The sequence below is a fragment of the Mizuhopecten yessoensis genome, unplaced genomic scaffold (genome assembly GCF_002113885.1).
Source record: "Mizuhopecten yessoensis strain PY_sf001 unplaced genomic scaffold, ASM211388v2 scaffold9977, whole genome shotgun sequence".
NCBI classification, from domain to species: Eukaryota; Metazoa; Mollusca; class Bivalvia; order Pectinida; family Pectinidae; genus Mizuhopecten; species Mizuhopecten yessoensis.
The window spans coordinates 599,962-617,487 of NW_018408317.1; the positions used below are offsets into that span (position 1 = coordinate 599,962).

At 33.6% G+C, this 17,526-nt stretch overlaps 1 protein-coding gene across 1 annotated transcript in view; it reads left to right on the top strand.

Annotated features, from left to right (window-relative positions):
• Positions 1–13,104, top strand: part of LOC110459153 (trichohyalin-like) — a 37,121-nt gene extending 24,017 nt beyond the window's left edge. Inside the window, exons 23-29 of the mRNA XM_021511265.1 lie at positions 1,084–1,311; positions 2,298–2,351; positions 3,502–3,671; positions 4,143–4,230; positions 5,726–5,898; positions 6,800–6,922; positions 10,865–13,104. Of these exons, the coding sequence (XP_021366940.1) occupies positions 1,084–1,311; positions 2,298–2,351; positions 3,502–3,671; positions 4,143–4,230; positions 5,726–5,898; positions 6,800–6,922; positions 10,865–11,171 (1,143 nt within the window). The 3' untranslated portion in view covers positions 11,172–13,104. The remainder of the gene's footprint in view (positions 1–1,083; positions 1,312–2,297; positions 2,352–3,501; positions 3,672–4,142; positions 4,231–5,725; positions 5,899–6,799; positions 6,923–10,864) is intronic.
• The last annotated feature ends 4,422 nt before the right edge of the window (positions 13,105–17,526 follow it).

Here is a 17,526-nt window from a genome sequence, read left to right on the forward strand (position 1 = left end):
CCCCTCACTGCAATTCTTTTATCCTTCATAAGCCCCCCTCTGCAATCCTAGTGTCCTTCAATAAGCCTCCCCCTTTGAGTCAGAGTTATTTGTTGATCCTTGGGCTTATTGCAAGATAAAACTGGTAAAACAAGCATCATTGAATGAATGTTGGCAGAGTATTTGTAGAACTTCTTTATTACAAAAGCTGGGAATATGAACCAGATGTCTTGCTTGGCAAAACCTCACTGTTGAGCGATTACCCAGGTGAGACCACAGGCCCGGACATACCAAAGTCCTTAAAAATGGTAATTGTTATTCCATGCTTAACGTTCAGCATTTAGGGGAATGGCAACAACTGGTTCACCCGTTTTAAGTATAATGTGACCGGGCGGAATGCTGTGATGGGTACCTTTGGCATGGTATTTCATTGAGATAGCACTATAAAGTCGGCATGAGATCCGCGCTATCACAAGGGGGCAAGCACACCAACATACCCTGTCTCCTGCATACACAAACGCAAGCACATTAAGACACGTCCTTAAGTGACCTTAGCTGTTAATAAGACGTTAAACAAAACAAAACAAAACAAAACCAAACCTCTAAGTAAGAAAATCATACTTTCCCATGGCAACAATATAATTTAAAACAGACTTTATTATGCCAAAATCTGAAAAAAATGGTGAAAAGTGTGCCAAGCATGGTATTTTAGATTAGATAAATAATTTAATTAAATTAAAATATGAGCTGGTCTGTTTTACATCTACTTATATATATCAGAAGAATTTACAGGAACTGAAACAGTTACAAAGATATAGATATATGGTTGTGTAAACATGAATCCACTCTTGTTAACATAAACATTTTAATTTTTATATGCTTTTTTTAATTATCTCTCTTGTGAGGTTCAGTTTTAATCATTTTCCCCTTATCATATCATTTCAAAAGGGCACCAAATCATTAACAGTGCCATACTTATTAAAATAAACACAAAAACTGAACTCTAAACAAAATTGATTTATTTTTCTAAATATTCAGGCTACGTTGTCATTGCTTATCATAACTTTCTGCTTTATTAACAAAAAATGCCAATTTTCACACTAGGTTCGGGTGGAGATGTTGAAGCAGCGTGCCCTTGCCTTGAAGAACCAGGAAGAACGACTTGGTGGTATGGTTGCAGCACTGCAGGTGTCGAAGGCACATGAACTATCTAAGATTGAGGATCAGCAGAAGGCCATCAATGACCTCAAGATGAACCTTATGGACGACCTAAACGAACGAGGTGTCCTAGGCAATCAAGAGTGTCAGGAAATCATTGAGCGCTACAAAGAGGTACAGATCACTTAGCCGAGCGAGAATGTCAAAGATGATTTTGGGATAATTTAAGGTCAAGTAGTAGATGTTTAATGTCAAGTTTCTATTATTGTGGCCATTTTCTTGGTGGGCTGCGTCATCGAGACTCAGTGTCAAGGTCATCTGATCAGGGCAATGGTCAAGGTCGTCTGATCTGGCCTCAGTATCACAAGATTTTTAGCTTAAATTACATTTTCTTTTTTTGTAAATCGGGTTTGTGTTAATGGTAACATTTCCTCAAATATTAAATGAAATAGTGAAATTTTAAGAAATCAGCTCTTGCCTCGAGCTGAATGAATTATGAAACATTTGAGTGGAGTGTTCAAAGGGAAGAATGTTCATGTCCGGCTTATTTCTGAAGAACTTTTGTGATACTAGGGCCGGGACTAATATCAAGGTCACAAGATCAGGATAAAGATCAAGGTCACCATATCAGGTCACATATCAAGGTCACTAGATCGGGATTAGGATAAAGGTCTCCAAATCAGGGCCTAGATCAAGGTCACGAGATCATGGCTATGATCAAGGTCAACAGATCAGGGCTGAGATCAAGGATAAGGTGTAAGATTAAGGTAAACAGATAAGGTCAAAGATCAAGGTCACCAGATCAGGGCTATGATCAAGGTCACAAGATCAGGGCTGAAATCAAGGATTAGGTGTGAGATCAAGGTCGCCAGATCAGGTTCAAGAACTGTCATTAGTGTCACCCAATCAGAGCTAAGATCAAGGTCAATGGATCTAGATCAGGGTTAAGATCAAAGTCACTTGATCAGATTTATGATTAAGGTCACTGGATTAGGTGTAAGATCAAGGTCAACAGATCAGGGCTAATATCATATTCACCTACTTAAGGCATATAAAATGTATTGAATACAAATACCAATGTTTATTAATACTTTAAGTTGTTTTACAGAATTCCTACTGAATGAATGAATTTTGATGACTGAAACTATATTTATTTTTAGGAGCAAGATAAACTTCAACATTCTTTAGCAGATAGACAGAGGCAACATGAAAAGGTATGTTAGTTTGATTAACAACAGGAATCCAAATGTGTCACCTGCTGTGCTCCATAAAAAACATAGCCAATTGTTCAGGTATGGTGATTAAAGCCTGTATCCTTACACTGGGAATCTGTGTAAGTTTAAACTCAATGTTTATCACATAGTCATCTTGCAAAGCTTGTAGGACGTAGATTAGGATATCGGGGGATAACACAGCTTTAGAGAAAAGAATAGTATTTTTAAAAATGAAAGTGGACATTAACATGGTAAACAAAGTAAATATCAGCCTAGCTGTCAGGAATGTCCTGACTTCCTTAACTCATTCACCCCTGAAATTTCATAATGAACTATTCCAACCTTTGAATTGGAAGAGTTCAAATGTGTCTTCAGGGGTGAATGAGTTAATACATGTTCTTACTATATCAATTAACTGACATACTTTCAAATATAAATAAAAAAAAAAAATCAAGAGATCTGTTGAAGTTTTATAAAATCTTATAAGTTTAGATGACCTAATTAAAACACAATAACTTAACTGGTATACAAGGCTATACAGTAGAAAAATGAATAAGCAGTTAGTATGTAGCAAAGAGAGACAGATAAATTTGTAAGGTAAACGTAGAAAATAAAAATGCAAATCTAAAGATTTGGACAACAGTTTTCCTCTTCTAAGTGACCCCAAAGCAAGAGACACAGAAGAAGACCCCTAAAGGGGGCTATATATAACTACATTTTTGCTGGGTTGTCCACCAATCTTGTGTACATTGTGACGTAACGTTACCATTGTAGTGTGATGACAACATGTAATTGAGACATCGCAATGTTGTCCTTTTTAAATATAAAACTGAAGAGCCCTGTGAAGGGTAAAAACAGCTTGTTTTTTATAGTCGGTCAGTAGATTTTATTTGGTTACACTTACCTACTTCACATGGACTTTTAATCTTTTTTATCATATATATATGTATATATATATATATAAACATTTGTCACCTCATACAATCAGGTAGTTGGATGGAAAAGGCAATTCAAGTTTGGTTTCCCTGACCTTGTAGAGGATATGGTTCTGGTAATAAAAAGGACCTAATTATAGAGTCTCTACATAAAGATTTAAAATTTCAAGCAGTGTGGCGACATCATTTGATGTGTTTGTTATATCCTTTCGCAGGCCTTGAAGAAGCGTCTGAAGCAACGACTTCAACAGCGAGAGAAAGTCATGGCAGAGACACAGGAGAAGGAGCTTCAGGAAATCTTAAGCCAGTCAAAAAATAAAGTTGCTGCGAAGATCAAGAAAGCTCTGTTATTACATAAACAGATGATTGAAATGGAACAGATGAGGTAACAATATTATTGATAACTGGTCGACATGGGTCAATTAAATATAGATATCATCAATAGTGACCAATATGACTCGTTTCGGGAACTCTTCATTAAAATCTCCAACAGAATACTGAAATGTCATCAAAATCTGTACCGGGTAATTGATTTCAAAATTCCAAATAAATAAAAATTCGACAAAATATGAAAAAGGGAAAGATTCACATGAAGATGTTTGAAAATATGAAAGGAGAACCAATCTCAGTTATATGATTAAGCATGATGACCACATCACTCAGCAGTTGCCAGGCAAAGTAGTCTTCTAAAATCAGCTTGTTTGATTTCTTGAAATAGCGAAATATGTATGCTATATATGTTGAAAAGTTATATAATCATTAGAATCCATAAAAAAAAATCAGGTAATATTAAGTGAAATATTTTGGTTGTCATCTAATTGATGTCTTAACTATAAATATATTTTTTGGTTGATAGGAACCGATTGGATAGAGAAATATCACAAACACTCCGTGAAACGCAGAGATTGTTTGAGATGGAACGACTGCAGAAGATTCAAGAACAGGTAAAAGATTTGCTTTAAGTCTTTCACCACTGTAGACCATAATGGACTTATCCAGATCAATGCATGGTAGAGTCTATTAAAGTTACATAGGGTTGAAAAGGTTAATTGAAATGTTAATATTACATACACTTTTTCATGTTTGCTCAAACCACTTAACTTGTGTTTGTTTAATACTTCAATCCATATTTTATAAAAAAGTTTTTTACTTATTACTTAAACACTATGGCCCCTTTTGTGTATTCGGTTCAACCAGTTGAAACGGTTGAACCTGAAAGAAAATTGACAGGCACAGATCTGAACCGAGGCTGACCTCAGGAATATTCTGCACAAGTATATATCCAGGGGTCCAGACGCGCCTGACCGAAACTAAAATTCTGACTGTCGCTAGTTTGTGTTATTTCTTTGTTAAACAAGATCAATCTTAATGTAAATTTTAAGATAGTTATATAATTTAGTGGATGTACATAAGAAGAACATATTATTATTGATATGTTATTTGTATTCTCCGAAACTGCATTCTTTAGCTCTGCCTACAGTTCGATCTAAGTATGTTTATTTATCGTCCGTAGAATAATTCTTCGCCACCTGAACCATTTCGATTGGGATATGCGAATGTGACCTAGATAAAAGCTACCTATATATATAATATCTACATTTCCCACCATACAAGCCTACTTACCTATATGTGTTGGACACGACTTAAGAACCTGCCCAAGTAGATTTGACATTAAATAAGAGTAGCGTGGGGCGGAACAATATACGCCCGTCGAATGCCATATAGTGTTATATACTTTCTTACATTGAAATAAGATCTGCATCATTCTAAGAGTGGTTAGCTGACATGCTATAAAAAATGTAGGAGAAAATCTCTGGACAAAAAATCAAATACTGAAATGAACATGAACAAAGGGCAATAACTTTTGCAAAATTGTTGAATCACAATTCTTTTATGGGAGACACAACTTCATATTATGATTATAATGTATACCAAGTTTCAAAGAGATCCGTTGAAAAATGCAGGAGGAGATTGCCGGACAAAAATCAAATACTGAAATAAACAAAGGGCAATAACTTTTGGTAAAATTGTCGCATTAAAATTCTTTTGAGGGAGACACAACTTCATATCATGATTATGATGTATACCAAGTTTCAAAGAGATCAGTCAAAACAATGTAGAAGATTGCCGGACAACTAAAGTTTACGCCGGACGGATGGACGACGGACAACCCCATACCATTATACTGCCATCAAAATTTGACAGGCCTATAAAAACTCAGCAGCTAGCTGCTGACACAAACTAACACATGGAGACTTAATGATTATATTGACTGACAGAGAAAATCACTGTAAGAATCCTAGAAATAGTTTTTGGTTTGATTTTAGAGCAATACTGGTGATATATCTCATTCTATGTTTTGGAAGTTACTGGTGATTATATAGTTTGAGAAGTAGTTTTGGTCTGAGATTTTTTTTTATTCTATTGAAATTGTTTTAGGAATTGCTGGTGATATCGCGTTTGATAAGTATCGGTGGATTTGAGAAAGAGGACCTGAATAATGTGCTACGGACATTATTCCCATCAAAGACGGAAGAGGACATCAAGAAAATAATGAGCAAAATCTATGACCCACAGAAGATGCAGCCAGCACCGGTATCTAGGGATAAAGAGTAAGTCCAGCAGTGAATAATGTAAAACCTGTTAACTGTAATGTGTTCAAAAGTATCTCTATTCTAAATAAACAAAGTGTGTGAGTGATTTTGTGGATGTTTTAAAATATTTTCTAACATGTCTTTCTTTTTAATTAAATTGATGAAAACATTTTTTTTGATTTTGTCATTAAAATTGTATTTTTTCCTCATATTTCTCTGAATATGTCAAAAAGTATCAATTAAATACGAAATGAGTTTCAATATAATTGCAACTGGATTACTGTTTGTTAAAGCTGTCTCTTCATAATATGCTCTTATATCAGAACAATGACTTCTATTTGAAATCTATACATGTTTTGCTTTAATGCGCAGTCAAACCCTTTTCCTGTGACCACCTCTTTTCAGAGAACACCTGTGTTAAAAGACCACTTTTAATGTTTGCGATCATAATATTTTCTTTATGAGTTAAACCTGTATAAAGAGAGTACCCTGTATTAAGAGATCACCTGTGTTAAAAGACCACATGTATTAAGAGACCATCTGTATAAAGATACTTCCTGTATAAAGAGACCACCTGTATTAAGAGATCACCTGTGTTTAGAGACCACCTGTATTAATGGACTACCTGTGTTAAGAGACCACCTGTAATAGAGAAAACCTTATCAAGAGACCACCTGTATAATGAGACCACCTGTATAAAGATACTTCCTGTATAAAGAGACCACCTGTATTAAGAGACCATCTGTATTAAGACACTGCCTGTATTCAGAGAATACATATACCAAAAGAATACCTGTGTTAAGAGACCATTGTTAGGACATCCTATGGGTGGTCTTTTAACACAAGTTTTACTGTATACTTTTCACTAGGTAACTCTTGTTGGGTGTAAGTTTAATGATTTACTTTTCTTTACTTTCAGTGGCAGTGTAAATAGTTCTAATGTGAATTTGACGGCGAGAGTGAAGGAGTTCTCCCGCCGCGAATCTATGGCTGAGATACAAGCCATGTCACAACCACCTACTCCACGACAACGGTCCAAGAAGTAAGTGATCTCCCATGTTACTTTACCTCTAACCTCTGACACTAACAGATGCTATAGTCGGTATTAGATATGTAGACTGTTATAAAAGTTTAAAGTTCGAGCATGCTCCGAGATATACATATTTATATATACAACTTGAAGAATACTTCACAAGTGTATCGAAAGTAGGTCACTGTGACTTATATTTTCTACTTCACCGACTTCAGCTAGATGTTGTGTTTAGCTCAATTTGACATCAAAATCAGGAGTGATAGCATGTGTACACTTTACATACCGTACATGTTCAAGTTAAAAGTATTGAAGGAAGTGGACACCAGTAATTTGATGAACAACTTCCTGTAAGGAAGTATATATATACTGTACAAACAAACTGAAAACAATAGATTGTTGGGTATGCTCGAACTTTCAAACTTTGAAACTTAACCATTGATATCACACCACTGCTTTAATTTTAATTGGCTGTTAAACCCATCACAAGAAATTATAACAAACAATAACAAGCATAGATTTATCACTCTTAAAAATGCCAATAAGTCTCTGACCAATGGAAATGATTCAAACAGTTGTTTTCGAGGATTACTATTATCATCATTAGACTTTGCCTTTTTTCTGAATGTTTCGGTCGGTCTTGGAACATAGTTTTTATTCTCAATTATAAGATTGCTGGAACGTATACTGCTGCCTACATTTGTAGCTCAAATTTTAAATGTTTGATATTTAAATAAAAGTTGAATTGCCGCATTGAAATGAAAATCGAATGAAGTTACATCAAAATAAAATTAAAACCACCTTTCTTATTGAATTAATAAAACAGATATTAGCTTTTAAAACAATTTGGCAATATTTATCACATTTATATATTCAGAATCATGAAAATTCAGCAGAAATAAAATCAGTACTTTGATGAATACATCTGAGTGGTTCAAATCAATTATCCTTCTGACCGAAAAATTAAAATTACCCAAAAAGGAAAGGGAATTTGACCCAAAACATTCTGCTACACTGACATATTGTTTAATGGAAAATATCTAATAACTTTTGAGGTTTCCCCCGAAATAACAGGTTGATCTGACAAAGATATACTTACGCTGAAATCAGATATTTTTGTGGGGGCCACACACGTCGTTAATAAGTTTCCCAACAAGACACCATTTCGCAGATACATGTACATGAATTAGTGGATTGCAAGTACCCACTTAAAGGGAGGATTGCTTTACATCAAGCTTGTAATTACTTGACCTATGAATTTTATGGATGAAAATAACACATGAAATCAACGAAATAAAAAATAAAAAAAATAAAAAATGATTTCGCAGTACTCTGTTAGATGAAACTGCTATCTAAAATAAAGAATCACAGTTATTGGTTATATGTGTAGTGACAAAACAAGCTTCTGTAAGCTTCATAGTGTTAATATAATGACATTTATAACAATAAGTAGAAGATAAGCAATGGGAATATTACTCTGAAGAATAAGATTAGAGATAGCTTAAATATCTTTATCTTCTTGAATGTCCATCTTTACTGTCTGTTTGTCTTAATTATAATTAACCCAAGTAAGAGATGTGCCAGGCCTGCATCATGGGTAATTTTTTGTTCATGACCCTCACTTGTAAGGTCATGATCGCAAATTTAGGTCAAAAGTTCAATTAAAGGTTTCTTGTCTGGAGATAAACCTCTTTATCGTAGAATATTTTTAATGAAATATCAACGACCACCAGGCAGTGTGTGTTCAGCCAGTTTTAGGACCCTTACCCGAGGTCAAGGTTACAATTGAGGTCAAAGTTCAAATCAAGAAATCAAGTGACACCTAGCTGTCTGAAGCTTAAAATGTTCCTATTTCAGAAAATAAGAGTTGTTGTGTCCATTTATATCTTTGTACCTGTATAATTGATACGTAGCTCAGATATCCTTTGAATTAATCTAATTTTGTAACCTATAATGTTGTAAACCATCACTTTGCAGTATTAAAATACTGTTAGTGATATTGCACTTATTGCTTCAATATTTGTTTTTTTTATGATTCATAAAGGGATATATAGGAATATACATTTTAGTGCACTGTACCATTCACAGTTGTATGCTACATCACAACTGGGGCAACTAATTGTTGACTCCAGCATCTTTTAGCTTGTTTTCAAGTTTTGACATTGTTTTGTGCTTTTTCAATAGTATGTTTTTGTGCTCTGCAAATTATAACCTATATATGTTGCTAATTACCCCCAAATCCCTACCATAAACTCATTCACCCCTGAAGATACATTTGAGCTCTTCCAATTCAAAGGTTGGAATAGTTCATTATGAAATTTCAGGGGTGAATGAGTTAATTAATACCATATATATATAGCTAGATATTTCTACAGGGATGGAATTTTTTGCAATTTCGTGGGTCAATAATTTGATTGCAAAAATATGATGAAGAGAATGATGTGAGATTAAAAATGAGTGTAAATTAAAAAAATCTAATTTTGTATCAAAATTGCGAAAATGAAAGCTCATGTTAATAACCCATTATATGGTATTAATTAGGCTTTTATAAGTTGTTGCCATAGGAACATTCAATGCTTATGGGATAGATTTATAATATTTATTGACCGAGCATGTATTTGGTGTAATAAATTAACCCTCCACCCAACAGCAACACACCAACAGGTAAGTTATCTAGTGTCCAGTTGGGTCAAGGCTAAAGGTCAGTGGTCATATTGGCCATAATATATATCTACTGCTGACTTAATTGCCTGGTTGAAAAGTCTTTTTATGTTATTGTTAATATCCCAACATTAATGCCCCATGTTCATAAAACATGACCATGACTCCATGGAATGTATTTGAATTATGAAATATATATCTGTCACTTATAACCCAGTGTGTGACGTGATCTTAGTCTACATCATCTGACCCGGTGTGTCTTTATACATACAGTCGACAGACTCGCTTTGTATTGGTCTCTGTGTAAAGCATTTATATTAGACATTATTTAATACAATGCATGTCTTATAAACATAATAATGTTTAACTCATTCACCCCTGAAATGTCATAATGAACTATTCCAACCTTTGAGTTAGAAGAGTTCAAATGTGTCTTCGGGGATGAATGAGTTGAAGAAGACCTGTTCACTTTCCTTTGTCCAGACTATGAGTTCCTCAAAGAAAATGTTACTTTTTATGAAATATTTCTGGATAGGCCTGTATCATAAGCTACCAGATCAAAAGCACTTTTTGATTGTCAACATCATATTTTGAACTCCAAAGAAAATTTGCTTCATATAGAAGTTTTAACACTAGATGGTGTGTTGAATGCACTGTGTGTTGTACTATGCACAAGGTTGTCGAGCAATCACAAAATTTTCAAAAATGGGTCAAAGTTCAAACAAATTCGTAAAGGCTTAGGCTACTGAAGAAACTTTGACCACTCATGTATATATATTGTCCTTTTTTTGTGAGAATTCAGCATGCCTTTCCATTTAGTGTGGTATTTCTTGGTCCTTATTGTCCTTTTTTTGATGACACTGCAATATTATTTTTTACTGCATGGAAATGTTTTGACATATAAGTTCACCAATGCCTATCCAAAAACATCCATTCACATGACATTTCTTTGTTCAAGTATTAGCTTTGTTATTATAATAGATAACTTGATAAAACAGTTACCATACCTGTAGATCTATGTATACCAGTTATCATACCGGTGGTTGTATATAATGGTTAGCTACCTTTGTCAAAGTTCAAGGTCACTGTTAAAAGCCAATTAAGTGTTACTTAGTGTTTCCTATTCAAAACTTCATTGCAGATAACACAATTAAATTAGAAAACATGCAGCATCACTAATGACTCTGAGATTATAAAATTTGAATCTTTCTATTTCACAGCTTGTTTCAAGGATATAGATTAAAGTATTATTTTCTTGGTTTCATTATTCAAATTGGTATCTTTGTTTTCCAGAGGAAAGTCAAAGCCCAAGTATGTAGAACGATTCCATGAGGATGAAGAGGAACCTAGTTATCCATCGTATTCACGTCCGGACCCCATCGGAGAGGTGCGAGAGTCTCGTCAACAATACGATGAGGACTTCATGGAGGCTAGGCAGGTCAACTCCGACTACCTACAGGCTCAGCCTATCAAGCCGTCACAGTTACCTCCCCTTGACGCACCTCAGGAAGGTGGAGGCAGGAAAAAGAAGAAGAAGAAATTATTGAAAAAAATAGCAAAACCTAAACAGGATTACTATGATGATGAGGACATTTTGTGATAGGCTGTAATAAATTAATTCCTTTTAACTCAATTTCATATGTGACATGTTCTTATACTTTTATTTCATAACATTTTAATATTGAAAAAAATATATATAGTCAAATGTGAGATCCAAAGCGAAATTTTAGTCATGATAGAATTTGTAAGGTTTTAACTCATTAGTAAGCATATCAAAACATTAATTGACCTAGTAGTGTTTTATAGATTGTATATCATTTTAACCCACAAGAAAAACACGAAAAAGGGGAAACGTTTATACTATATGACGGTATGGACATTTCATGTCATTCCCATGAATGGTAGCTATCAGTGCTCATGTGACACATATATTATATTGTTGGGTTGTAAACCTAACCCCAGACATAAACAAATTCATTCAAGTGCCTGTCTTACTCCATTTAAACTGATAAATAATGATATATCTCTGTTTTCCTGTAGCTTATACAGGTTTCTTCACTATACCTGTGTAGCATTATTGGGTTAAAAACATTTGTAGTGTGGGTCAAACAAAATGAGGGCATTTTCATTGACTAGTATACAGGTCAAAATCCCTTTATCAACTTTTACCTCACAGAAGAGGGCACAGTGTTTTGCACAATTATTCTAATTGAAATTTTTCAGGGTTGAAAAATGTCCTTCTGTATAAATAGAATTTTTGGACATTTTAAGCATTGTTATGGGAGAAAAGGTTCCCAAACTCATATTTTATCTGTAGTGTGGTTAGTTTGCAAAATCAAAAAGATAAAACAAAATAGAACAACCCATCGAGGGAAACATCGTTTTGAAAATTCTACATTGAACTAACTCAGGTTAAAAGCTCAATATGATAACCAACCATCATTGTTGGGGAACAGCTTATTTATGCTACTGTGCCTGCATTTATTGAATAAAAACATTTTCATTTTATAACCTAAGCTGCAGATGGCAAATATAATCAATAATGTATATACTTTTTAATAGATTCTCAAAATCATGGTTCCACATTTTTATGAAAAAAATGAAAAACCAGGGCATTTGTGTAACAAAGTATGAACGTTATTGATGCCTTTATTTCCCAATCTTGTAATTAATTACATGTATATATTGTATTTATAACATCTGCTTTATTTTACATTTAAATCAAGGGATAATTGATGATTTTGTTGATGAAGTCTCATTTTGCTTTTCGAAATATTTTTACAAAACATGAACTGTTATACATCTCTGAAGATATTGTAAATTCAATGGGTAAATTTTGTAATCTGTGATATTTTTTTTATTGTAAATATGTAACTTATCCTGTACATGTAGATTTTTTTAGATTAAATATAGTTGTAAGTCATATATCATCCCATTTTCTTCCAGTTTCTATAAAATCAAAATACTGTCAAAAAGTGTCCTTCAGTTTCCATACCTTTTTACTTGGTCGTCAATAGCTTATACTCAAACCTCTACCAAACCAGAGGGACCAAACAACTTGTTACAGAAGCTGTTTTTCGACATTAAATGCTGTGTTCAAAGAAATATTAGATGCATCTAAACTATCATTCGGAGCTTGCATTTTAACTGAAATTAGATTTAAGCCTAGAAAATGTTAAATATTTCTCTGAACTCAAACAATAGCTTCTGGAACAAATTCCCAGGTCCCTGTGTTAAACAACCACCATTGGTTGCACCTGGCAATACAATGTAATTAACTCAATAGGTAGACCACTCCGCTATGGTTTTATATATCAAGATCCCAAACAGTATATATAAATGCAAATGTATCATACTAAGGGCTGAATTAAGTTTCTGTAGGTGAGTCGGAGATTTTTCAAATACATATATTTATGTGGAGGCACCGTAGTCCAGCGTTAGGACGCCTGGCACTGGTTTGAGTCACGGCACAGCACTCTGTTGTACCTTTGAGCAAGATACTTTACTCGGCTTGTTCCAGTCTACTCAGCTGTGTAAATGAGTATGTGGTTGGGCAGTGATAGAATTGTTGAATACTAGTTGTGAGTGCCGAAATGGCAGCACCGGCTGTTTGCTCCCCAGGGAGTTGAGAAAAATGTTGGCTGGTTGCAAAGGCCCTATAACCACGGATAATAATTTGTGAATCGCTTTGAGACGACCTAAGAACTAGGTTGTGATAATGCGGTATATAAGAACCTCGAATTATTATTATTATGTGTAACAATAGATGTGACAGTCTTTCCAAACTTTAGTATCTAGCTAATGCATTCAGTTAAAATAGTCATTTTACTTTCCTTTGATTGAAAGGTTTGCAGTATGACAAATTAAAGTATGGTATTGGATTTATGCAGACAAAACAGGCTCAATATCTTAATACAGTCTGAATTTTGAATAAATATTCCCAGTATTCAGCAGTTGTAAGTTACAATGTAATCTTGCCATGTGAGATTGCTAAAATGCACAAGCTGGAATACAGTAGTTGACACTTGCGTTGGGTAACGCTTGTGTCTAGGGGAACGAACATACTGTGAAGTTTGCTGAATATAGAATTGCACATTTGACACTAGCGACATCTATTTCCTTATATGGAGCCTCTTTCCTTATATTTTTTTATTTGACAGTTGCCTAATTAGTGCTTTTGAATAAGTGTCAAATGTTTTGTTTTATGATTAAAGTCAGTTTGTTTACATAACTTAGATCAATTACGGTAAACCTGTCCTGAACACCATGGGATCAGATTTTCTATCTGAATGTCCACAATACACAGCAGGTCAGATTAAACAGATTCCTGAATCTACAAAACAAATTTATCCGCAGGGACCTGTAAGAGTTGTCTGATTAATAGTTATGCAGATTGTGTAAGGATCTATCTATCTAGACAGGTAAAGAGGTTTATAAGCCATGACACTTCCTCTAGTTGTTTTTGAAACTAACAATGATAAATGTCATATTTTTTCAATTCTTGATGTTAACCCTTTCACCCCTATGTAACTTTCGTAGACTCTGTCATGCATTGATATGGATGAGTCCATTGCAGTCTACAGTGGTGAAAGGGTTAAATAATGAATCATGTACAATTGCAATAAGAATTACCTGTATGACACGAGATTTAATTACCGTTGTCCAGTAACTTTGGAGTGTTTCTTATCATTTCAATGTATACCATGAAAATTTTACGCTGCAGTTAATTTTTTGCCTCAATAAAGACGAATTTATAATTATAGCCAATATAAGTAAACAACATAATTTGCATTATGGTAACAAAATTAACCCTGGGCAAAAAATTATTCCTTAGGGGAAGGGAGAATTAAAGTTTGACTGAGCAAAAATTTTCCAGTATACAGTATATGTTTATCTTAGTGCTATTTCACCAGTAAGACATAGTACATTTTGTAATAATTATTTTGATGCTTTTTTTTCGAAAAGCATATGAATACACTGTATAAATTTTTGTGAAAATTAATTTTCTGGTAGGTTGATCATGTACTGTTTCAAATCAAACGTTAATGAATCTCTTGTAGGTATACTGTTAATTATTTTTGATACTTATGTTAGAAACAATGAATCGTGCAGGCCCCAAATTGAGCTTAGTTAAACTCCATTTCTCTGAAAATTGAAACCTATATCATAATACATTATATCTCAAACTAATATCCTACTCATTTACTTTTATCTTATTTAAAATAACTGGATAAACAAGCTTCAAAGAATTTGAAAATGTAATATGCATTTGAAATTAATTTTTGGTTTTAACAGTACTTCTACAAGTACATTTTTTTGTACATGTATAACAAAAGTTAGGTAGCAGTGTACAGTAGAGGGTTGTGGCCATGGGTGATATTTTTGTTAAATGGCTAACCCCTGTATAATGATATGTAAAAAAATTATAAAAATAAAACTGTACTAAAATTGGTATAAGCATGATGAAGTAGGCTATGTGAGCTTCATATTTGTAAAATAAAAAAATAAAAATTTTGGTTTGAGACCAAAATTTTGGCCATAATCCGAAAGGGTGCTTACACATGCAAAGCTAGCTTTACAGGAGGTAACATTTTGACAACAGCACACGACGGAAAATTGCAAAAAATCAAGTTTTACAATTTTACTGGGACCAAGATAATTCTGCAACCAAGAAGGTAATCTTTAATTTCAGACAGAACTGAGGAAAAAAATTACTAGTTGCGGGGGTTAAATTTTAGGTCAAAAATAGCATTTTTTGGTAATTTTTGGTGATTTTTGATGTGGTAACCATGGTTTTCACACAAGTGACATACATAGAAAAAAGAGGTTTATACACTTCTCAGTACTTTATATGTATTGTAAATGTAATGCAGTTTACAAATATATATACATGTATATATGTGTTGTGTAGGGTAAATCCGCTGTGTTTACATTTCCTCGACATGTGCCTTGTTTTTCAGAGTCGGGCCATTTCTACTGTATGCTGCTACCTTAGATTATTAAAAGGAAGTTACAACCTTAAAAGGCAACTTTACAAAGCTTAAAAAGTAATAATTATTGTGTCTTTAATTGTTCATTTGAGTGTTACCTTTAAACTGCACGACTTGATTGTCCTTCCAGAACACAAGTTTTAAACTTAACTGCCCTTTCAGTTGAAGATACAGTGTACTTGCCGAATTATTATCATTTTAAATAAAAATTTGACTGGACTTTTGTACTCGTTGAAACTTTAAAAAATAAAATGATTACTAACTGTATTGTACCTTTATCAATACTTAACATAATTCCATTATGGTTTGAAACTGATAGCACATATTCTGACTAACTATTTAATTAATGAATAAGGTTCATGTCAAGTCATATGTGCATGGTAAGAGGCTTGAGGTGAGATAGTAGGACACGAGAACATGAATCAAAACTTGTTTTAATACTAAATCTTATTGCACTTAATTATCAGAAGTTAGTTATTAGAATTGTCTTTGTGCATATTAAAATAAGTATTTTGAAAACACAATCCACAAAAAAAAAAAGAATTTTGATGTAATTATTATAATTTTTAACTTTTAATTTCTTGTCTATCATCCTAATTTTATGGTCTATTTTATAGTTACTAGACAGTTAGTGATTTGTTTTTTCATGTTGAAATGAAGACTTAACATGGACCTTAGACACAAGTACAGTTGATCGCATACCAAAATTTCACATGATCATATAACAGTAGGAATTCCCAACTTCAAACTACAACAATAAGCTCGAGGGGTATACCGGTACTTGTATTTTAAATTTTAACGATTGGGTCGACAAGGAATGTACAATAAAATACATTTTATATTATTATATGTAATTTTATATTTTATGAAAACTCTTAATGTAGGTGTAGAAATGTCTTTTAGTCTCATTTTTTCCGTCCATTGTTGTTTTTATGCCAGCTGCTTCCAGTCTGGAGTCTTATATTTTTCTACAGCAAATAAACCATGTTTATGTATACACATTGTTTCTGACTTTATTATTTTATACAGTAAAACCTTGTTATACTGTCTATGGGGTGGTTGGTTGGCCCAGTGGATAACACAATCGCCTTTCACCAGGGTGGCCAGGGTTTGATTCCCCATTCAGAGGTGAAAAGGTATGGGGTCACTTGCCCGGCCATGTAGGTTTTCTCCGGGTACTCCGGTTTCCTCCCACATTTAGACCTCCTGCGTATTAACATGCCGGCCAACAAGAGTGATTAATATAAGTTGTGATAATTTGATTTATAATTGTTGTAAAATAAAGGAAGTTTATATTTATATTTAATACTGTCTACATTCAAAATTCTCATGTGTTAGATTTTTCTAATCAGGTAAATATTTAAAGAAATTCTTAGGAAAAAAGGAAAAGAGACTTTCAAACACTAAGAGAATTAGCAAAAGGAAGAAGGTTTAACTGAACAGTAAAGGAATTTTGATTTCATCATTGAAACATTTTTTCTTGGTTTTGTCTTGCTTTATAACTTAAATCTGAAATTGACAAGTTCTTAAAACTGGCCTCCTTTTTCAATGCTTTCCTATGCATATATCAGTTTATAAATCTAAAGTTTCAGAACAAGAGGCATATAGAACTTTAAGGCGACTCAAATATAATTGTAACAGGCAAAAGAATTCAAGCTATTTACATATGTAGCACAGGTTCAGTGATAGATATAATATCGGATAAGTTAAACAGTCGATTTCATTATTGATAGTCCCAACATTAATCTTACTCAAAAACATGAATTTTCTCCCACCCTTCATAGGTGTGTCGACCGTTTTAGCCGAGATAAATCAACTTGTCACTACCTAGGGGGAGATAGCCTCATGCATGATAGTGCAAGCTAAATTGCAACGTCATAAGAGAATGATGATCGTGATCATGACGTCATAAAAAGGTGAATGGCAAACACCTTATATGGTTTTCTATACAAATATGACTACTGT